General features: G+C 41.9%; 1 protein-coding gene across 1 annotated transcript in view; it reads right to left on the reverse strand.

Annotated features, from left to right (window-relative positions):
* Positions 1 to 1,183: 1,183 nt before the first annotated feature.
* LOC115619183 (ubiquilin-1-like) overlaps positions 1,184 to 16,480 on the reverse strand; it is a 41,669-nt gene continuing 26,372 nt past the window's right edge. Inside the window, 8 exon segments of the mRNA XM_030511231.1 lie at positions 1,184 to 1,336; positions 3,199 to 3,367; positions 3,633 to 3,691; positions 3,693 to 3,749; positions 13,730 to 13,813; positions 14,818 to 14,960; positions 15,510 to 15,750; positions 16,296 to 16,454. Coding sequence (XP_030367091.1) covers positions 1,184 to 1,336; positions 3,199 to 3,367; positions 3,633 to 3,691; positions 3,693 to 3,749; positions 13,730 to 13,813; positions 14,818 to 14,960; positions 15,510 to 15,750; positions 16,296 to 16,454 — 1,065 coding nt within the window.

Below are 16,480 nucleotides of genomic sequence, written 5' to 3' on the forward strand. Positions count from 1 at the left end.
GTATAAGACTTCCTCTCTGTCCTCTACTTTATACTCCAAGTATTATTTGCTAATCTTAGCCCAAAGTCTGTAAATAGTCCCAGAGCTAATACTGAAAAGTCAATAATCTTGAATGCTGGAGAATCACCAATTGCAAACACATTGAAACAAGTTGCTCAAATACTTTTTAATTAATTTATTACCTGTGCACAAGAGGTAACTAGCAATAAAAAAATCAAGATATATACAGTATTTTTTTACATGGTGGTTAAAAGTAAATAGAACATCACATGACAATGGCTGAAAGTAATGCTTCCAATTACAAATCATAATGCATGTTAGAATCTCAATTGAACAAGCCAAAATGCCTTGGAAATAGTTTCAGAGCACAAGGCAATGCTCCTTTAAGTTGCACAAAAGTAATTTACAGTTAATCTGTAACAATGTTGCACTGAGACAATGTTACAGTGCAAGATTCTTTATGACTAGATGTGAAGATATAACTAGAACAACAATTCTAGTATATTTTAAATTAACTTGGCTAAGCATTTTTTCCTGAGATGTTTACCAAAGATGCTGGAAGATTCTACACTAAAAACTATGTCTTACTAATAATTTTTTTTTCCCTGGCCTTTTTCGGTTACTTATTATTTCATTCTATTGCAATGTGTAAATTTCTAGAAATGAGCTGTCTCCATTATATATGTTGTGTTTATACTTCATACAAATAAAAGAAAAAATGGTAGATTACTCAAGTGGTATAAATCTTACAGCATTTTGCTAGCAAAAAAAATACATGCCAAAATCACCATAAGCAGCACTGGTACCCACAAATTATAGCCTTCAATTGTTTCTTTTTTAATTTGTATCCTACATAAATTACTACTGAAGGCTAATGGTTTAGTAGTAAATAAATTGGACAGCTGTAGAGTCAGACAAAACCTGCTCAACTAACTGTGAAAGCCGGTATTGTTTCAAAAACTTAAGAAATAATGAAGAACAAAAGCGATGCATGCAACAACTGAGTGAAAATGCATCAATTTCCTATTTGAAGAAAGCTACTGCACTTGACCTTAAAATGCATGACTGATTTTAGTTATAACAAGATAATCCCAAGAGTCAGAATGAAATAAAGCAACTATTTTAAAGATTTAAGAGCTGTTATAAAAAATAAAATACATTTTTTTGAGTTAAAGAAACACTGCTATGAAGGCTGAGCACCAAGCAGCCTTTCAATAGCTGCACTGATATCTCCTCCTGTTGCTATTAGAGCTTGTAAGTTTGCTTCATGGTTCAAAAAGCCCATTGCACTCAGCTGCTCCAGTTGTTGCTGAAATCTAACTTCTGGATTTTGTAACTGCTAAGAAGAAATATCTCAAGCTATAAAAGCATAATAAACATTTGGCAAAGTACAGGATTTAAAATGTTTCTGAACTACTTCTTGTCTTTATTAATTTCTGAATGCATCTTTTTCAAGTTCCCCAAGCTAGTCTATGACAAATTTCATTCACAATTGAATTATTGATCAAACAAGTCAGATTAGCATCAAATTTTAAGAGTATCTTCACTTATGTGACATTTTTTAACTACAAGAGCAGCTGCTGGTTTGATAAAAAAGGAACAATTAAATCTGATAAATGTGTCCCAAGAACAGTTTCTTAAAGATGTACATGTAGACATGCAGACTTTTTTTTACTTTTTTTCCCCTTTCATTAAAGAGTCTAATCTAGTAATGTGGGACAGTGGGATTTTGAGAATTTCACTGCTGGCAACAATGAATGTGGTAGGCTTTTTTTTTTCCCCTGACATAAAAGGTACCTCTTTAATGCTCCAAGTATATGCTGACTAAATTTACCAAAATTCTAGTTAGAAAAACTTCAGCCTAAGGCAAAGTGACAGCTGTGCTTTATGAGTTGATCTTGCTCAAATAAATTGCTTAAACCAATGGCAAAATTCTCAATAATTTCAGTTGTATGATCTTCAACTCGGATGCATTTTTGAAACAGAACAATTAGATTAAAATAATATGCTTTAGGTATATAGGGTCAGAGTAATACTGAGAAGCCACTTTTTTAAATGGGTGATAGAGCTTACATATCAACACAAGATTTTTGCAGCTACTGCTAATTTTCCTTTTGTTCTACTTAGTTTCATCCATTGAGAAATTCCTACCAGTATTTAAAAACTGCATATACTTCCAAACTAATAAAATGCAAATATACTGGCTGAAATTCAAACATCCCCCTTCCATCTGCTTCCCCCAAGCAAAACTAAACAGAATACTGAATTAGTAGCATAAGATCTGACAGGATAAAAATTTCTATGGGAACATGGTTTCCTATGGCTATGCCTACCACCACTTTCTCATGGTTACATAAAATAACATCTTCCTGTCAGATCAGCAAGCTGAACTGCCTTATTCTGTGGTAAAAGAGGAAGTAAGAGCAGGACTGTTTGTTTTACCAGGAGTCTGCCATTATACTGGATATGTACCACAGTATAATGGTGCTGTTTCACACAGCACTCTTGAGATACCTCTCCACTGTTATGGATGTGCTCCCTTTAAAGCCAGTCTTGCTCACCATCCTACATTTACCTGCAAAGCTGCCACCTTTACTTGACTTCTTGAGCTCTCCAGAAAGCCTGAATCCCACTTGGTACGTTAACGCAATATACACTGTGCAGTCTGGACCTGCAGGATGTCAGGGAAGCATGCTACAAGTTCAGGCCACCAAATAACCTGAGCTGTCAGCTACAGAGTAACAACCAGCAACACAAAGTACAGAAATAATGATGTTCAGTACGCTTGTTCTTTCCTTGTCCAAGCCCACATTTCACTTGCCAGGGAACCAGTCTTCCCTTTAACACCTTAATCTGCTTCTTTCCAGGCATTTCAGAAACTCAAGGGTATCAAGATAGGTGTATGGCAATCAACCATTCAGAGGCCACTTTTACTCAAATGTGATGTTTTTCCAGCATTTATTTGCACAGCTAGAACATCACTTTTAAGCTTCCCCTGCTCTCCTTTGACCAGAAGCATTGGCTGGGGGGGGATTGGATATTTAAACAAACAAACAAACAAACAAAACCAACCAACCAAAAATAAACCCCAAGAACCAAAACAAAAAAACAAAACAAAAAAAGAAAACCAAACCCAAAACCCAACAACCACCCAAACCCAACAACCACCCCGCAGTAGAATACAGTGATCTCCTTTACCTGAGCATTTGCACCAGCAAGTGCCTGCAACATTTGTTGGACAAACTGCTGGTGACCAAGTTCAGCAGCCCCTGATATTGGACTTGAATTTTCACTGGGAACAGAACTAGGTACAGCAGACCCTGTAGGAACCCCAGTGCTTCCCAATCCACCTAAACCAGGATTGAGTCTGCACAAATGACAAAGAGAAATACATCACTAACATAGAAAATGGTTTAGCTGTAATGTCTCTTCCCATTATATGTAATTACTAAATGAAAAATGTCAAACAAAAAATGGATGACAACTTAGGTAAAGCACCAAAATGAAGACCATAGCCATCATTACTTAGACAAAGAAAGACAAAAAGCTGGAGGAAAAAAAAAAAAACCAAACCAGAACACCCCAAACAAATGAGAAAATTTCTTGTATAAATTTTTATGACCAATTCTTACCCTGGTATAAGTCCCAGAGCTTCCACTGCTAGTGTCTGCAAGCCCTGCTGAATCTGTAAGCAAAGCCTGCATTGCTCTAGGGTTGGAAATAGCTGATAATGTGTCAGGATTCTGCATCTAAAACCAGGAGAGAAACTCATAATTGAATAATATACAGAAATTCATAGTTAATCTTTATCACTAGATGTTTTATAGAGTCTGATGTTTTTTCAGAACTTGCTGTTCCTCAACTTTCACAGGAGGTAATCAACAAGCTCTCTAGACTCCTTTTAAATAAAGAGAACATAAGGAAAATATTTCCCATTACTACTTCTAGTAGACTTCCAAAGCCATAAGAGTGTATTAGTTCAATGTAATTCTAAATTAGTCTCCTCTATCATATTACTGGTAAGCAACAGGGCTGAATACAGTGAAACCTGACTAGTATGTATCTAATACAGAAAGTTGTAAAACATCTTTTTCCAGTTAAATTCAGACTACAGCTATTTGATCATGATAATTTCTGCATCTGTTCATATCTATAGTGCCGTCAACACCTACAGACATACAAATACTCTGCAAAACATAACAGTAAACATATAATATTGAAGGACCCTCATTCTACTGCAATTATATATTGAACTCAAAACTAGCTTTTGCATCCACAGACAAAAGACATACTTTTGATTTTGATACTGTCCTGGTTGTGGCTGGGATAGAGTTAATTTCTTCCTAGTAGCTGGTAAAGTGCTGTGTTTTGGCTTTCATCTGAGAATAATGTTGATAACACACCCATGTTTTAGTTGTTGCTAAGTAGCCCTTACCCTAGTCAAGGATTTTCCAGTCTCTCATGCTCTGCCAGTGAGGAGGGGCACAAGAAGCCAGGAGGGAGCAGAGAAAGGACACCTGACCCAAACTAGCCAAAGGGATATTCCATACCACAGCATGTCATGCTCAGGATATAAACTGGGGGGAGTTACCTGGAAGCGATAAGATCACTGCTTGGGTCAGGCTAGGTATCAGTAAGCATGTGGTGAGCAATTGTATTGTGCATCACTTGTGTTTATTTGTTTGTTTTCCTTTCCCCTTTTAGTTTTATGTCTCCTTGTTATTTCCCTTTTTATTATTAGTAGCAGTATTGTATTTTACTTTTATTTCAATTATTAAACTGTTCTTATCACAACCCAAGGGTTTTATATTCTTTCAATTCTCATCCCTATCCCACCTGGGGGAGGGAAGGGGGAAGGGTGAGTGAGCAGCTGCATCGTATTTAGTTGCCAGCTGGGTTTAAACCACAAGTCTAAAACTCAGAGTATTTTAGATACAAAACTAAAACGAATGCCTTATGCTCACCTCTGCTTATAGATACCACCTGTAAGTGACAAGTTATTTGTTAAGTTAGAAGTTTTGGTAGCCAGACCTGCTTCAAATAGCAGACAGGCTGATTAATCTCAGCAGCACTCACTTGGTAACTAGACCAAATTCCTTCTGCTGCAAAAGCACTTATTGATATAAATAACTGCACAAATTAAGGTTAAGCTTAAGGTTAAGGCTCGGTTTATTACCGTAAAAGTCGGTCAGAGAAACTCTCTAAGACTGAATTTGGAGTTTTAGAAAGCAGGCATTCTTTAGTGCAGCGCTGGGCACACACGCGAATCATTTCGCAAAGGTGAGTGCACCCGATACTTGCAGACAGTGGCTATATATTTAGCATACTCATGCATATTCATAGCTTTTCCAGGAACTAATTATAATATTTGCATCCTAATTATGTATGCGCTTTCTTGCTGAGTGGGGGTCTTTGGTGGTCATCGATAGTCTTCCTCATTGTGTTTCCTGAATGACCTCAGTGCTTGCGCACTGGTTAGTACTTGGATAGGACACGGCCTGGGAATCCCAGGTGCTGTAGGCTTTTTTTGATAAGCATTCATTGTTTTGGATTAACAGTCACTCATCACATTTATTATTTGCTCTCGGAGTTGTTGTGCTTGGTCTCAGAGTTTAAGCATGTCATATCTTACTTAGAGCCAGTATTTACTGTTTTAGTGTTTATCGGCTGGGGGGCCTGGGCTAAGGTTATTGTTTCACTGTACTTCATGGTAATGACTTGTACTACAATAGACTCATTGATCATGAAACTGGTCTGGCTTGCATTCCCAGTGTGGTCATCACCTCTATAATTTGGGAGGTATATAATGATATTTTTTAGCAATTACATATCTTTTCTTTTTCCTTGGGGGGTCAACCTATGAAGGAGGCATTCCCCTACACCCCCCACTCCCCCACCAGGCTATTTACAACAGCATTTGAGAGTTCTAAAGGTTTTGGATGGCCTTTGAATACCCTTGAGACCTGCCTGCTGCTTGTGCTGGGGATCAGCATGTTGGCACACATACAGAGTGTGTTTTACCCACGGCCATCCTACCCTGGGAACACCCTATTTCGTCTGATCATAGAATCATAGAATAGTAAGGGTTGGAAAGGACCTTAAGATCATCTAGTTCCAACCCCCCTACCATGGGCAGGGACACCTCACACTAAACCATGTCACCCAAGGCTCTGTCCAACCTGGCCTTGAACACTGCCAGGGATGGAGCATTCACAACCTCCCTGGGCAACCCATTCCAGTGCTTCACCACCTTCACTGTAAAGAACTTCTTCCTTATATCTAACCTAAACTTCCCCTATTTAAGTTTGAAGCCATTACCCCTTGTCCTACCACTACAGCCCCTAACGAAGAGTCCCTCCCCAGCATCCCTGTAGGCCCCCTTCAGATACTGGAAGGCTGCTATGAGGTCTCCATGCAGCTTTCTCTTCTCCAGGCTGAACAGCCCCAACTTTCTCAGCCTCTCTTCATACGGGAGGTGCTCCAGCCCTCTTATCATCCTCGTGGCCCTCGTGGCCGACAAAGATGTTGAACAGGACCGGTCCCAACACCGATCCCTGAGGGACACCACTTGTTACAGGTTTCCAACTGGACATCGAGCCATTTACAACAACTCTTTATGTGCGGCCATCCAGCCAGTCCTTTATCCACCGAGTGGTCCATTTATCAAATTGATGTCTCTCCAATTTAGAGACAAGGATGTCGTGTGGGACAGTGTTGAACGCTTTGCACAAGTCCAGGTAGATGATGTCAACTGCTCTGCCCCTTGTCCATCAGTTCCGTGGCTCCATCATAGAAGGCCACCGAATTGGTCAGGCAGGAATTGCCCTTAGTGAAGCCATGGTGGCTGTCATTAACCACCTCGTTGTTTTTCATGTGCCTTAGCATGCTTTCCAGGAGGAAGTGCTCCAACATTTTGCCAGGCACAGAGATGAGGCTGACTGGTCTGTAGTTCCCCGGGTCTTCCACCTTCCCCTTCTTGAAAATGGGGTGTTATATTACCCTTCTTCCAGTCATCAGGAACTTCACCTGACTGCCACGATTTTTCGAATATGATGGACAGTGGCTTAGCAACTTCATTCACCAGCTCCTTCAGGACCCATGGATGGATTTCATCAGGTCCCATGGACTTGTGCACGTTCAGGTTCTTAAGATGATCTCGAACCTGATCCTCTCCTACAGTGGGCCTAAGGTCTTCATTTTCACAGTCCCTGCATCTGCTTTCCAAGACTTGGGTGGTGTGGTCAGAGCAATTGCAAGTGAAGACTGAAGCAAAGAAGTCATTGAAAACCTCAGCCTTCTCCAAATCCATGATAGCCAGTTCTCCCGATAGCTTCCGGAGAGGGCCCACGTTGTCCCTAGTCTGTCTTTTATTTGCTACGTACCTATCTATAGAATCCTTTCCTGTTATCTTTGCCATCCCTTGCAGATTTAATTCTAACTGGGCCTTATCTTTCCTAACCTGGTCCCTAGCTTCCCGGGCAATGCTCCTATATTCTTCCCAGGCCGCCTGTCCTCGCTTCCACCTTCTATAAGCTTCTTTTTTCCCCTCTAAGTTTCCTCAGCAGCTCCTTGTCCATCCATGGAGGTCTCCTGGCCCTCCTGCTGCAATCTCGAATGTTAAGCAGTATCGGGTTCAAGTCTAGTCTAGGGTTAGATGACAATATAGGAGGACCACCAGGAGATTTTCCCCGAGGCTGGACAGTCATGAGTGGCAGGGTGTGTGGGATAGTATGGGCGAGTATCTAGGCATATTGATAAGCATTCATTGTTTTGGATTAAGAGTCACTCATCACAATGTTTATTATTTGCTCTCAGAGTTGTTGTGCTTGGTCTTGGCGTTTAAGCATGTCATACCTTACTTAGAGCCAGTATTTAGTGTTGTCGTGGTTTAAGCCCAGCCAGTAACTCAGAACCACGCAGCCGCTTGCTCACTCCCCCCACACCCCATTCTTCCTCCCCCCCCCTCCCGGAAGGATGGGGAGGAGAATTGAAAAAATGTAAATCCCAAGGGTTGAGATAAAAGCAGTCCAGTAAGTAAGGTATAATACAAAACCACTACTACCACCACCAATAATAATAATAATGCTAAGGGAAATAACAAGGGGAGAGAATACAATTGCTCACCACCTGCCGACCGATACCCACCCCGACCCGAGCAGCGATCTGGGCCTTCTGGGTATCTCCCCCCAGTTTATATACTGGGCATGACATGCTGTGGTATGGAATACCCCTTTGGCTAGTTTGGGTCAGGTGTCCTGTCTCTGCTTCTTCCCGGCTTCCCCTCCTCACTGGCAGAGCATGAGACTGAAAAGTCCTTGATCTGAGTAAACATTACTTAGCAAGAACTAAAACCATGGGTGTTATCAGCGCTGTTCCCAGACTAAAGTCGAAAACACAGCACTGCACCAGCTAATAAGAAGGAGAAAAATGACGGCTACTGCTGAACCCAGGACAGGTGTTTATGAGCTGGGTGCCTGGGCTAAGGTTATTGTTTCACTGTACTTGATTGTAATGACTTGTAATACAGTAGACTCATTGATCATGAAACTGGTCTGGCTTGCGTTCCCAGGGTGGTCATCACCTCTATGCTTAGGGAGGCATATAATGGAATTTTTTATCAATTACACATGTTCTCTTCTTCTCCTCAGGAGGTCAACCTATGAAGGAGACATTCCCTCACACCCCCTGCTCCCCCACTGGGCTATTTACAGCAGCATTTGAGAAATCTAAAAGTTTTGGATGGCCTTTGAATACCTTTCAGACCTGCCTGCTGCTTGTGCTGGGGATCAGCATGTTGCTACATATACGATGTGTGTTTTACCCACAGCCATCCCACCCTGGGAACACCCTATTTCATCTGATCTCAAAAGTTAAGCAGGGTCAGGCTCGGGTCTGGTCTAGGGTTCGACAATCATATAGGAGGACCACCAAGAGATTTTCTTGAGGCTGGACAGTCATGAGTGGCAGGGTGTGTGGGATAGTATGGGCGAGTATCCAGGCCCGTGGGACCCTCCAGTGCTTTGGAACTTCACCACTGAACAAGTGCAACATCCGGAAAAACTAGTAAAGCACTTAAACGAGGTGTGCTGTCATTCTGGCAATACCAGAGAGGGACAAATCATGGCAATGTGCTGGAGCTTGGCATACGCCTACAGAGCCCTGCTCAACACTATCCAGCAACTTCAAAGGGAAAAAGATGTCTCTGGATTTGATGGCAAAGCAACAGACAACACAGCTACTCAACCCCCAAGCACAACAGCTATGCCAACCCCAAAAACAGACACTGCAGCCACTCCAACCACAGTGACAGACACTGCAGCTAAACCAAGGGACCAATCCGTGCCAATATCGGTTGCCTGTGAAAGCAAGGGGAAAAAGCAAATGACAGCCACAAAAAGCAATCCGTGCAGTGAAGAAAAATGAAGACCCAATGCACTTATTACAGAAGACGGCATCTGAACAAGAGTTATAAATACATGAATCAGAGGAAGAAGACGTGACTTCTCAATCCTGGATCTCGACCAAGCTGCGGAATATGTGAAAAAATTTCAGCTCTCTTCCAGGGGAGCACATCATCACCTGGTTGCTCCGATGCTGGGACAATGGGGCTGATTGATAGTCATGAACTAGAAAGTAGAGAAGCTAAGCATCTTGAATCACTTGCTAGGGAAGGAGGAATTGACAAAGCAATTGCAAAAGAGAAATGAGCCCTCAGCCTTTGGGGGCAGCTCTTGGCAGCTGTCAAGGAAAGGTTTCCCTACAAAGACAATGTTATATGTCGCTTAGCCAAGTGGACCACAACAGAGAGAGGCATCCAGTCCCTGAGGGAATCAACCATTCTAGAGATGATCTATTGTAGGCCAGATGCTGGGAATACAACCGTACCAACTCATGCCTATAAACAGTAAGTGCCCTAGTGCCCAAGAGAGAAGATATAGGAGGTACACACCACAGGCCACCCTATGGTTTTACCTGCGGGATCACGGAGAAGACATGAGAAAGTGGGATGGAAAACCTACCTCAGTCCTCGAGGAACAGTTGCGTGAACTGAAGAGGAAAACAACGGTCAAGGATCATCCTCCCAAGAAAGGTGCTGCTCCAGTCTTTGGTGAGCAGCTTCCCAGATGGAGTGGAAGAGCTGATTTTACTCCACCTCCTGTGATAAGGAATACTAATCCCTTTCTACAAGACATAAGTGGAGAATTTTATGATCACTATTAGAGGGGCCCTGCCTCCAGCCAGGTGGAGGAGAGGGACAATCGGGTTTGCTGGACTGTGTGGATCAGATGGCCTGGCACATCAGTCCCACAGGAGTATAAGGCTCTAGTAGATACTGGTGCACAGTGTACCCTGATGCCATCAAGCTATCAAGGGGTGGAACACATTTGTATTTCTGGAGTGTCAGGAGGATCCCAAGAGTTGACTGTACTGGAGGCTGAAATCAGCCTGACTGGGAAGGAGTGGCAAAAGCACCCCATGGTGACTGGTCCAGGGGATCCATGCATCCTTGGCATAGCCTTTCTCAGGAGAGGGTACTTCAGTGACCCAAAAGGGTATAGATGGGCTTTTGGTATAGCTGCCTTGGAGACAGAGGAAATTAAGCAGCTGTCCACCTTGCCTGGTCTCTCAGAGGATCCTTTTGTTGTGGGGTTGCTGAAGGTCGAAGAACAACAAGTGCCAATCGCGACCACAACAGTGCACTGGCGGCAATATCGCACCAACCGAGACTCCCTGATTCCCATCCATAAGCTGATCCGCAGACTGGAGAGCCAAGGAGTGATCAACAGGGACCCGCTCACCCCTTAATAGCCCCATGTGGCCAGTGCGAAAGTCTAACGGAGAATGGAGACTAACAGTAGACTATCGTGGCCTGAATGAAGTCACACCACCATTGAGTGCTGCCATACCAGACATGCTAGATCTTCAATATGAACTGGAGTCAAAGGCAGCCAAGTGGTATGCCACAATTGATATTGCCAATGCATTTATCTCAATCGGTTTGGCAGCAGAATGCAGGCCACAGTTCACTTTTACTTGGAGGGGTGTCCAGTACACTTGGAATCAACTGCCCCAGGGGTGGAAACACAGCCCTACCATCTGCCATGGACTGATCCAGACTGCACTGGAACAGGGGCAAGCTCCAGAACACCTGCAATACAGTGATGACATTATCGTGTGGGGCGATACAGCGGAAGAAGTTTTTGAGAAAGGGAGGAAGATAATCCAAATCCTGCTGAAGGCCGGTTTTGCCATAAAACGGAGTAAGGTCAAGGGACCTGCACAGGACATTCAATTTTGGGAATAAAATGGCAAGATGGACGTCACCAGATCCCCACAGATGTGATCAATAAGATAACAGCAATGTCTCCACGAACTAATAAGAAAGAAACACAAGCTTTCTTAGGTGTTGTGGGGTTCTGGAGAATGCACATCCCAAATTACAGTCTGATTGTAAGCCCTCTCTATCACACAACCCGGAAGAAGAATGATTTCAAATGGGGCCCTGAGCAACAACAAGCCTTTGAGCAAATTAAACGAGAGACAGTTCATGCAGTAGCCCTTGGACAAGTCTGGACTGGGAAGACAGGAAAAATGTGCTCTACACCGCAGCCGGGGAGAATGGTCCTACCTGGAGCCTCCGGCAGAAAGCTCCAGGGGAGACTCGAGGTCGACCCCTTGGCTTTTGGAGTCGGGGATACAGAGGATCTGAGGCCAGCTATACTCCCACTGAAAAAGAGATACTGGCAGCCTATGAAGGGGTTCGAGCTGCCTTAGAAGTGATTGGAACTGAAGCACAGCTTCTCCTGGCACCCCGGTTGCCTGTGCTGGGCTGGATGTTCAAAGGCAGGGTGTCCTCTACACATCATGCAACTGATGCTACATGGAGTAAGTGGGCCGCACTAATTACACAATGAGCTCGAATAGGAAATCCCAGTCGTCCAGGAATTCTAATTATCATGGACTGGCCAGAGGGCAAAGATTTTGGGATGTCACCAGAGGAGGAGGTGATGTGTCCTGAAGAGGCCCCACCATATAATGAACTGTCAGAGAGTGAAAAGCAATATGCCTTGTTTACTGATGGGTCCTGCCCTATTGTGGGAAAGCATCGGAGATGGAAGGCAGCTGTATGGAGTCCCCTGCAACAAGTTGCAGAAACTGCTGAAGGAGAGGGTGAATCAAGTCAGTTTGCAGAGGTGAAAGCCATCCAGCTGGCCTTGGACATTGCTGAATAAGCAAAATGACCAGAACTTTATCTCTATACTGACTCATGGATAGTAGCAAATGCACTATGGGGGTGGTTGCAGCAATGGAAGCGGGGCAAATGGCAATGCAGAGGTAAACCCATCTGGGCTGCTGCATTGTGGCAAGATATCACTGCCCGGGTGCAGAACCTGGTGGTGAAGGTACGCCACGTAGATGCTCATGTACCCAAGAGTCGGGCCACTGAGGAACACCAGAACAACCAAGAGTTGGATAAAGCTGCTAAGATTGAAGTGGCTCAGATGGATTTAGATTGGCAACATAAGGGTGAATTAATTTTAGCCTGGTGGGCCCATGACGCCTCAGGCCATCAAGGCAGAGATGCAACATATATATGGGCTCGTGATCGAGGGGTGGACACTGAAATTGCAAGGGACCAGCTCTATCAGCTGAATGTTCACAAGTCCATGGGACCTGATGGGATTCATCCCAGAATACTGAAGGAGCTAGTGGATGCTGCAGCAGGACCCCTCTCAGTCATCTACCAAAGGTCTTGGGAGCCTGGGGAGGTCCCTGCTGACTGGAAGCTAGCCATTGTTACTCCACTTTACAAGAAGCGCATGAGGGAAGACCCAGGAAACTACAGACCTGTTAGTCTCACCTCAGTACCTGGAAAAATATGGAGAAGATCATACTGGCTGCTATTGAAAGACATTGAAAGGACAATGCAATCTATCAGGCATGATCAACATGGGTTCACAAAGGAAAATTCCTGTCTAATTAATTTAATAGCCTTCTACGATAAGGTCACCCATCTAGTGGATGAAGGGAAGGCAGTGGATGCAGGTTTTGGGGATTTTAGGAAGGCATTTTTGATACTGTCACAGCATCCTTCTGGACAAATTTGTGCTTAGTCCTATTAAGGACACAGTCCTAGTATACATTGTGACAGTTAAGATAAAGCAAATACTAGGGCTGCAACCACAACAGTCTAAGAGGGAAAGCTGGTGGTACGGCTATCTTTACAGGCAAATATCTTCAGAACCCACTCCACTTTTGAACTAGCCTATGACTTGCCTCTTTCAAGGCGTGCTGTAAGGTCTCTTTATCCCAAATAATCAGGGCAGGGTGGAGGAGGTATGAGAAAATTGCTGTAAAACCTTATCTTAGTAGCAGGAAAAGTAATAATCTTTTTTCTTTAATTATGTAGATATCAAGTAGGAAACAGGTTTTCTCTGGCTGGTGCACAATAAGAACAAGCAATTTCTTCTAAGCAAAGATACAAGAGCAAATTAAAGCACTTGTGCTAGTCACAGACAAAAACATCCACTAAATGCCAGATTTAACTTTTTAAAGGAATGGAGAGATAAATTAAGCATTTAATTATCAAGGGATGATGCAATTCAGCACCTAAAGCTAATGAGAATACATGTTCACTTTAAGCGAAAACAAGGAAAGGCACCAGTTTATTGCAAATATTGCTCACAGTTTCAGACATTTATTAACAGCACCTAGTATCTCATCTTACTTGTTGAAGGAAAGTAGGAAGCTGTTGTCTCATTTGCTCCTGAAGTTGAGGATTTCCAGCAAATAAAGGATTATTCAACATTATCTATGGGACAAAAATACTTAACATCATAGATCAAGCAGCAGATCAAAAAGTAAATACTAGAGTGAATTTTAAAACAACTATTTACTACATATGATCAGATAACAAGATAATAGTCTATGATAACCTCAGAGTAATTATCTCCCACTTTTCCTTTGGCCAAAACTAGTTCTGAAAAAATGAACCACCACCCAGAGAAGTGACTGAACTCATTGGTGGTTGGAGTTGGTCGGTTGGGTTGGGTTGTTTTTTTTGGGGGGGGGGGGGGGGGGGAAATGATCCTTAGAAGTGAATCCTTAGAAGTGAATCCTTGCCAGATCCTCACCAAAGCAACCTCATTTATGTAACAAGAAAAGCCTTTCCTGGTCAGCCTCTGCTACAGATATAATTGTTTCCCTGTAAACATCATCTGCAAAAAGCCTGAGATATTTCCCAATTAAGTATTTAATATACAAAAGATAGTATTATCTCAATTCAAGATTTTACTTTGGATATTATTGCTGTAAGTAAAATTGGAAAGCACTTCTACAGTACCATTCATAAAACAGCAGTAAGTATCAGCACTTTTATTCTGAGCAATGAAAATGAGAATAATAGCTAGATATGGGACCAACTCCTTCCCCTCCACTTCTGTCCTCCCAAGCTAGGATGGTTATTTATTTACTAGCATATCTACCTTAATTTATAATCAAAGCATTTGTTTTGTTTAACTGGTTCTTATGCTAAGCCACAAAATTACATGGCTGTATGAAACATACACAAACTTACAAGTTGTTACAAGAGAATGCCTGACATGATGTCCAACTACAAATTGAAGAAACTTACTGCAACAGATTGCTAAAGGTAACCAGGTAATAATTTCAATAAGTCAGGCATTAACATACTTTAAAAACTGGACAATCCGCAACAGACAAGTTATTGTTGAGAAGTTGGCACAATTATTCTATACTGAAAATATAACTGTATCATAAATTCAACTCTTTTTTTGCTACACCAAAAGCATTTACCTGTACTGCAAGATCAGGATTCTGGCTCAATGACTGCATCATGCTTCTCATATAGGGTGCAGACAACATATTTTGCATAAGTTGTGGATTTTCTGTTATTTGCTGTAACAAGCTCTGCATTCCTGGTGTGTTGAACATACCAACTTCAAAATAAAAAAAAAAGTAAAAGGTTGTTTTAGCAAAAATCTTTACTATAATAAAATTAATTAGACTGCTTAGAACTGGGATACAAATATGTAGGTTTTAGTTGGGGATTTTTTTGAAAGAGCTTTAGCCCTTTAATCTCAGTGTGGTTCTGCTTACATAGATACATCTGTCCTAGAAACAAGTTAAGCCAGAGGTCATATCCAACAAGCAGTCCTGCTAAGTAAGTATCTACATTATTAGCTCTTTTCCTGGTGGTCTCCAAACAGGAAAACCAAAACACAACAAAACACAAAAAACCAAATAATAATCATTCATGTACAGATTCCCTAATTTTATTATTTTAAGGCAGTACACAAGTATTGTTAGTACTCTTGGTTTACTTTTCATGTTTGTTTTTCTACAGAGGACTTTGATACTAGTCAAATGTTCTACGGAAATAAGCATCAATACAAACTTTGAATCAAAACATCTCTTTCTAATAACACAATCATTTCAGCAAATTCACGAATATTTGCAAATATATACAATTGCAATAACAGACACACCTCCTAGTCCAAGCCCCAAATTCAGTATAGTTGAGCTCTGTCCCATACAAGCAGAGGTGCTATTTCCAACATTATTACTGCCACTGCTCTCACCACTGGTGCTGGTACTTGTGGAACTCTGAGAGCCGTATTGAGGTGCCCAGGGATTTGGTAAAGGATCTCTATTTTCTGTATGAGATGGTTGACTGTCCCCTCCTGATGATGCATTGCTTACTGAGGAAGTAAATGGGTTATCTCCAAACTGCAGAAGGGGAAACAAACACATATCATCTTTTAGTGGACTATTTTTAAGTCTGCTAGAAATGGCAAGTTACCTTTCAAAATTATACATGAAGAGAAATGTTGATGGCTCTTAATCAATTGTAATGACTGTCCTAAAATAAGCCATTGTAAATATTCTGAAAGATACCAACATTGAAAGAGACATTATCTCAAAAAAAAGAAATTTAATCACACCTCATTTTAAACACAGCTACTACACTAGTACTGTGACCACAGTAAAATTATATTTTGCATAGTGGCTTCTGACTTTCAAAGTCTTTTTTCTTCCCATTAGGTTCGAAGTTACTACACTCTTAATTTTTCTGAACAACCTCAGCAATTTTATCACAAAACAATCTATTCCTTCAGGTTTAAAAGAGCATAGGAACAAGCCACACATTGACTTCAAGCTTCAAGAAATCAAGTTTTGTCAAGGTCACATTTGAAAAGTTACATTAATCTTCTTTCATTTGGGGGGGGATGGGGGGACCATTTACTTTCAGTGGCCCTACAATCATTTCTTACCTGTTCCTGTGCTGCATTCAACATTGGCTCCTGAATATCTGTGTACATACGCCGTAAGGCATTGTAGCCACCTGGTATACTTTCAAGGTTGCTCAAGGCTCGGTCTTGGTTTCGCATCATTTCCTGCATCATTGCAGGGTTTCTAGCAAGTTCTAGTGTCTAATGAAGCAGAACATTTAATTTGC

Source organism: Strigops habroptila, chromosome W (assembly GCF_004027225.2).
Source record: "Strigops habroptila isolate Jane chromosome W, bStrHab1.2.pri, whole genome shotgun sequence".
In the NCBI taxonomy this organism is placed as follows: domain Eukaryota; kingdom Metazoa; phylum Chordata; class Aves; order Psittaciformes; family Psittacidae; genus Strigops; species Strigops habroptila.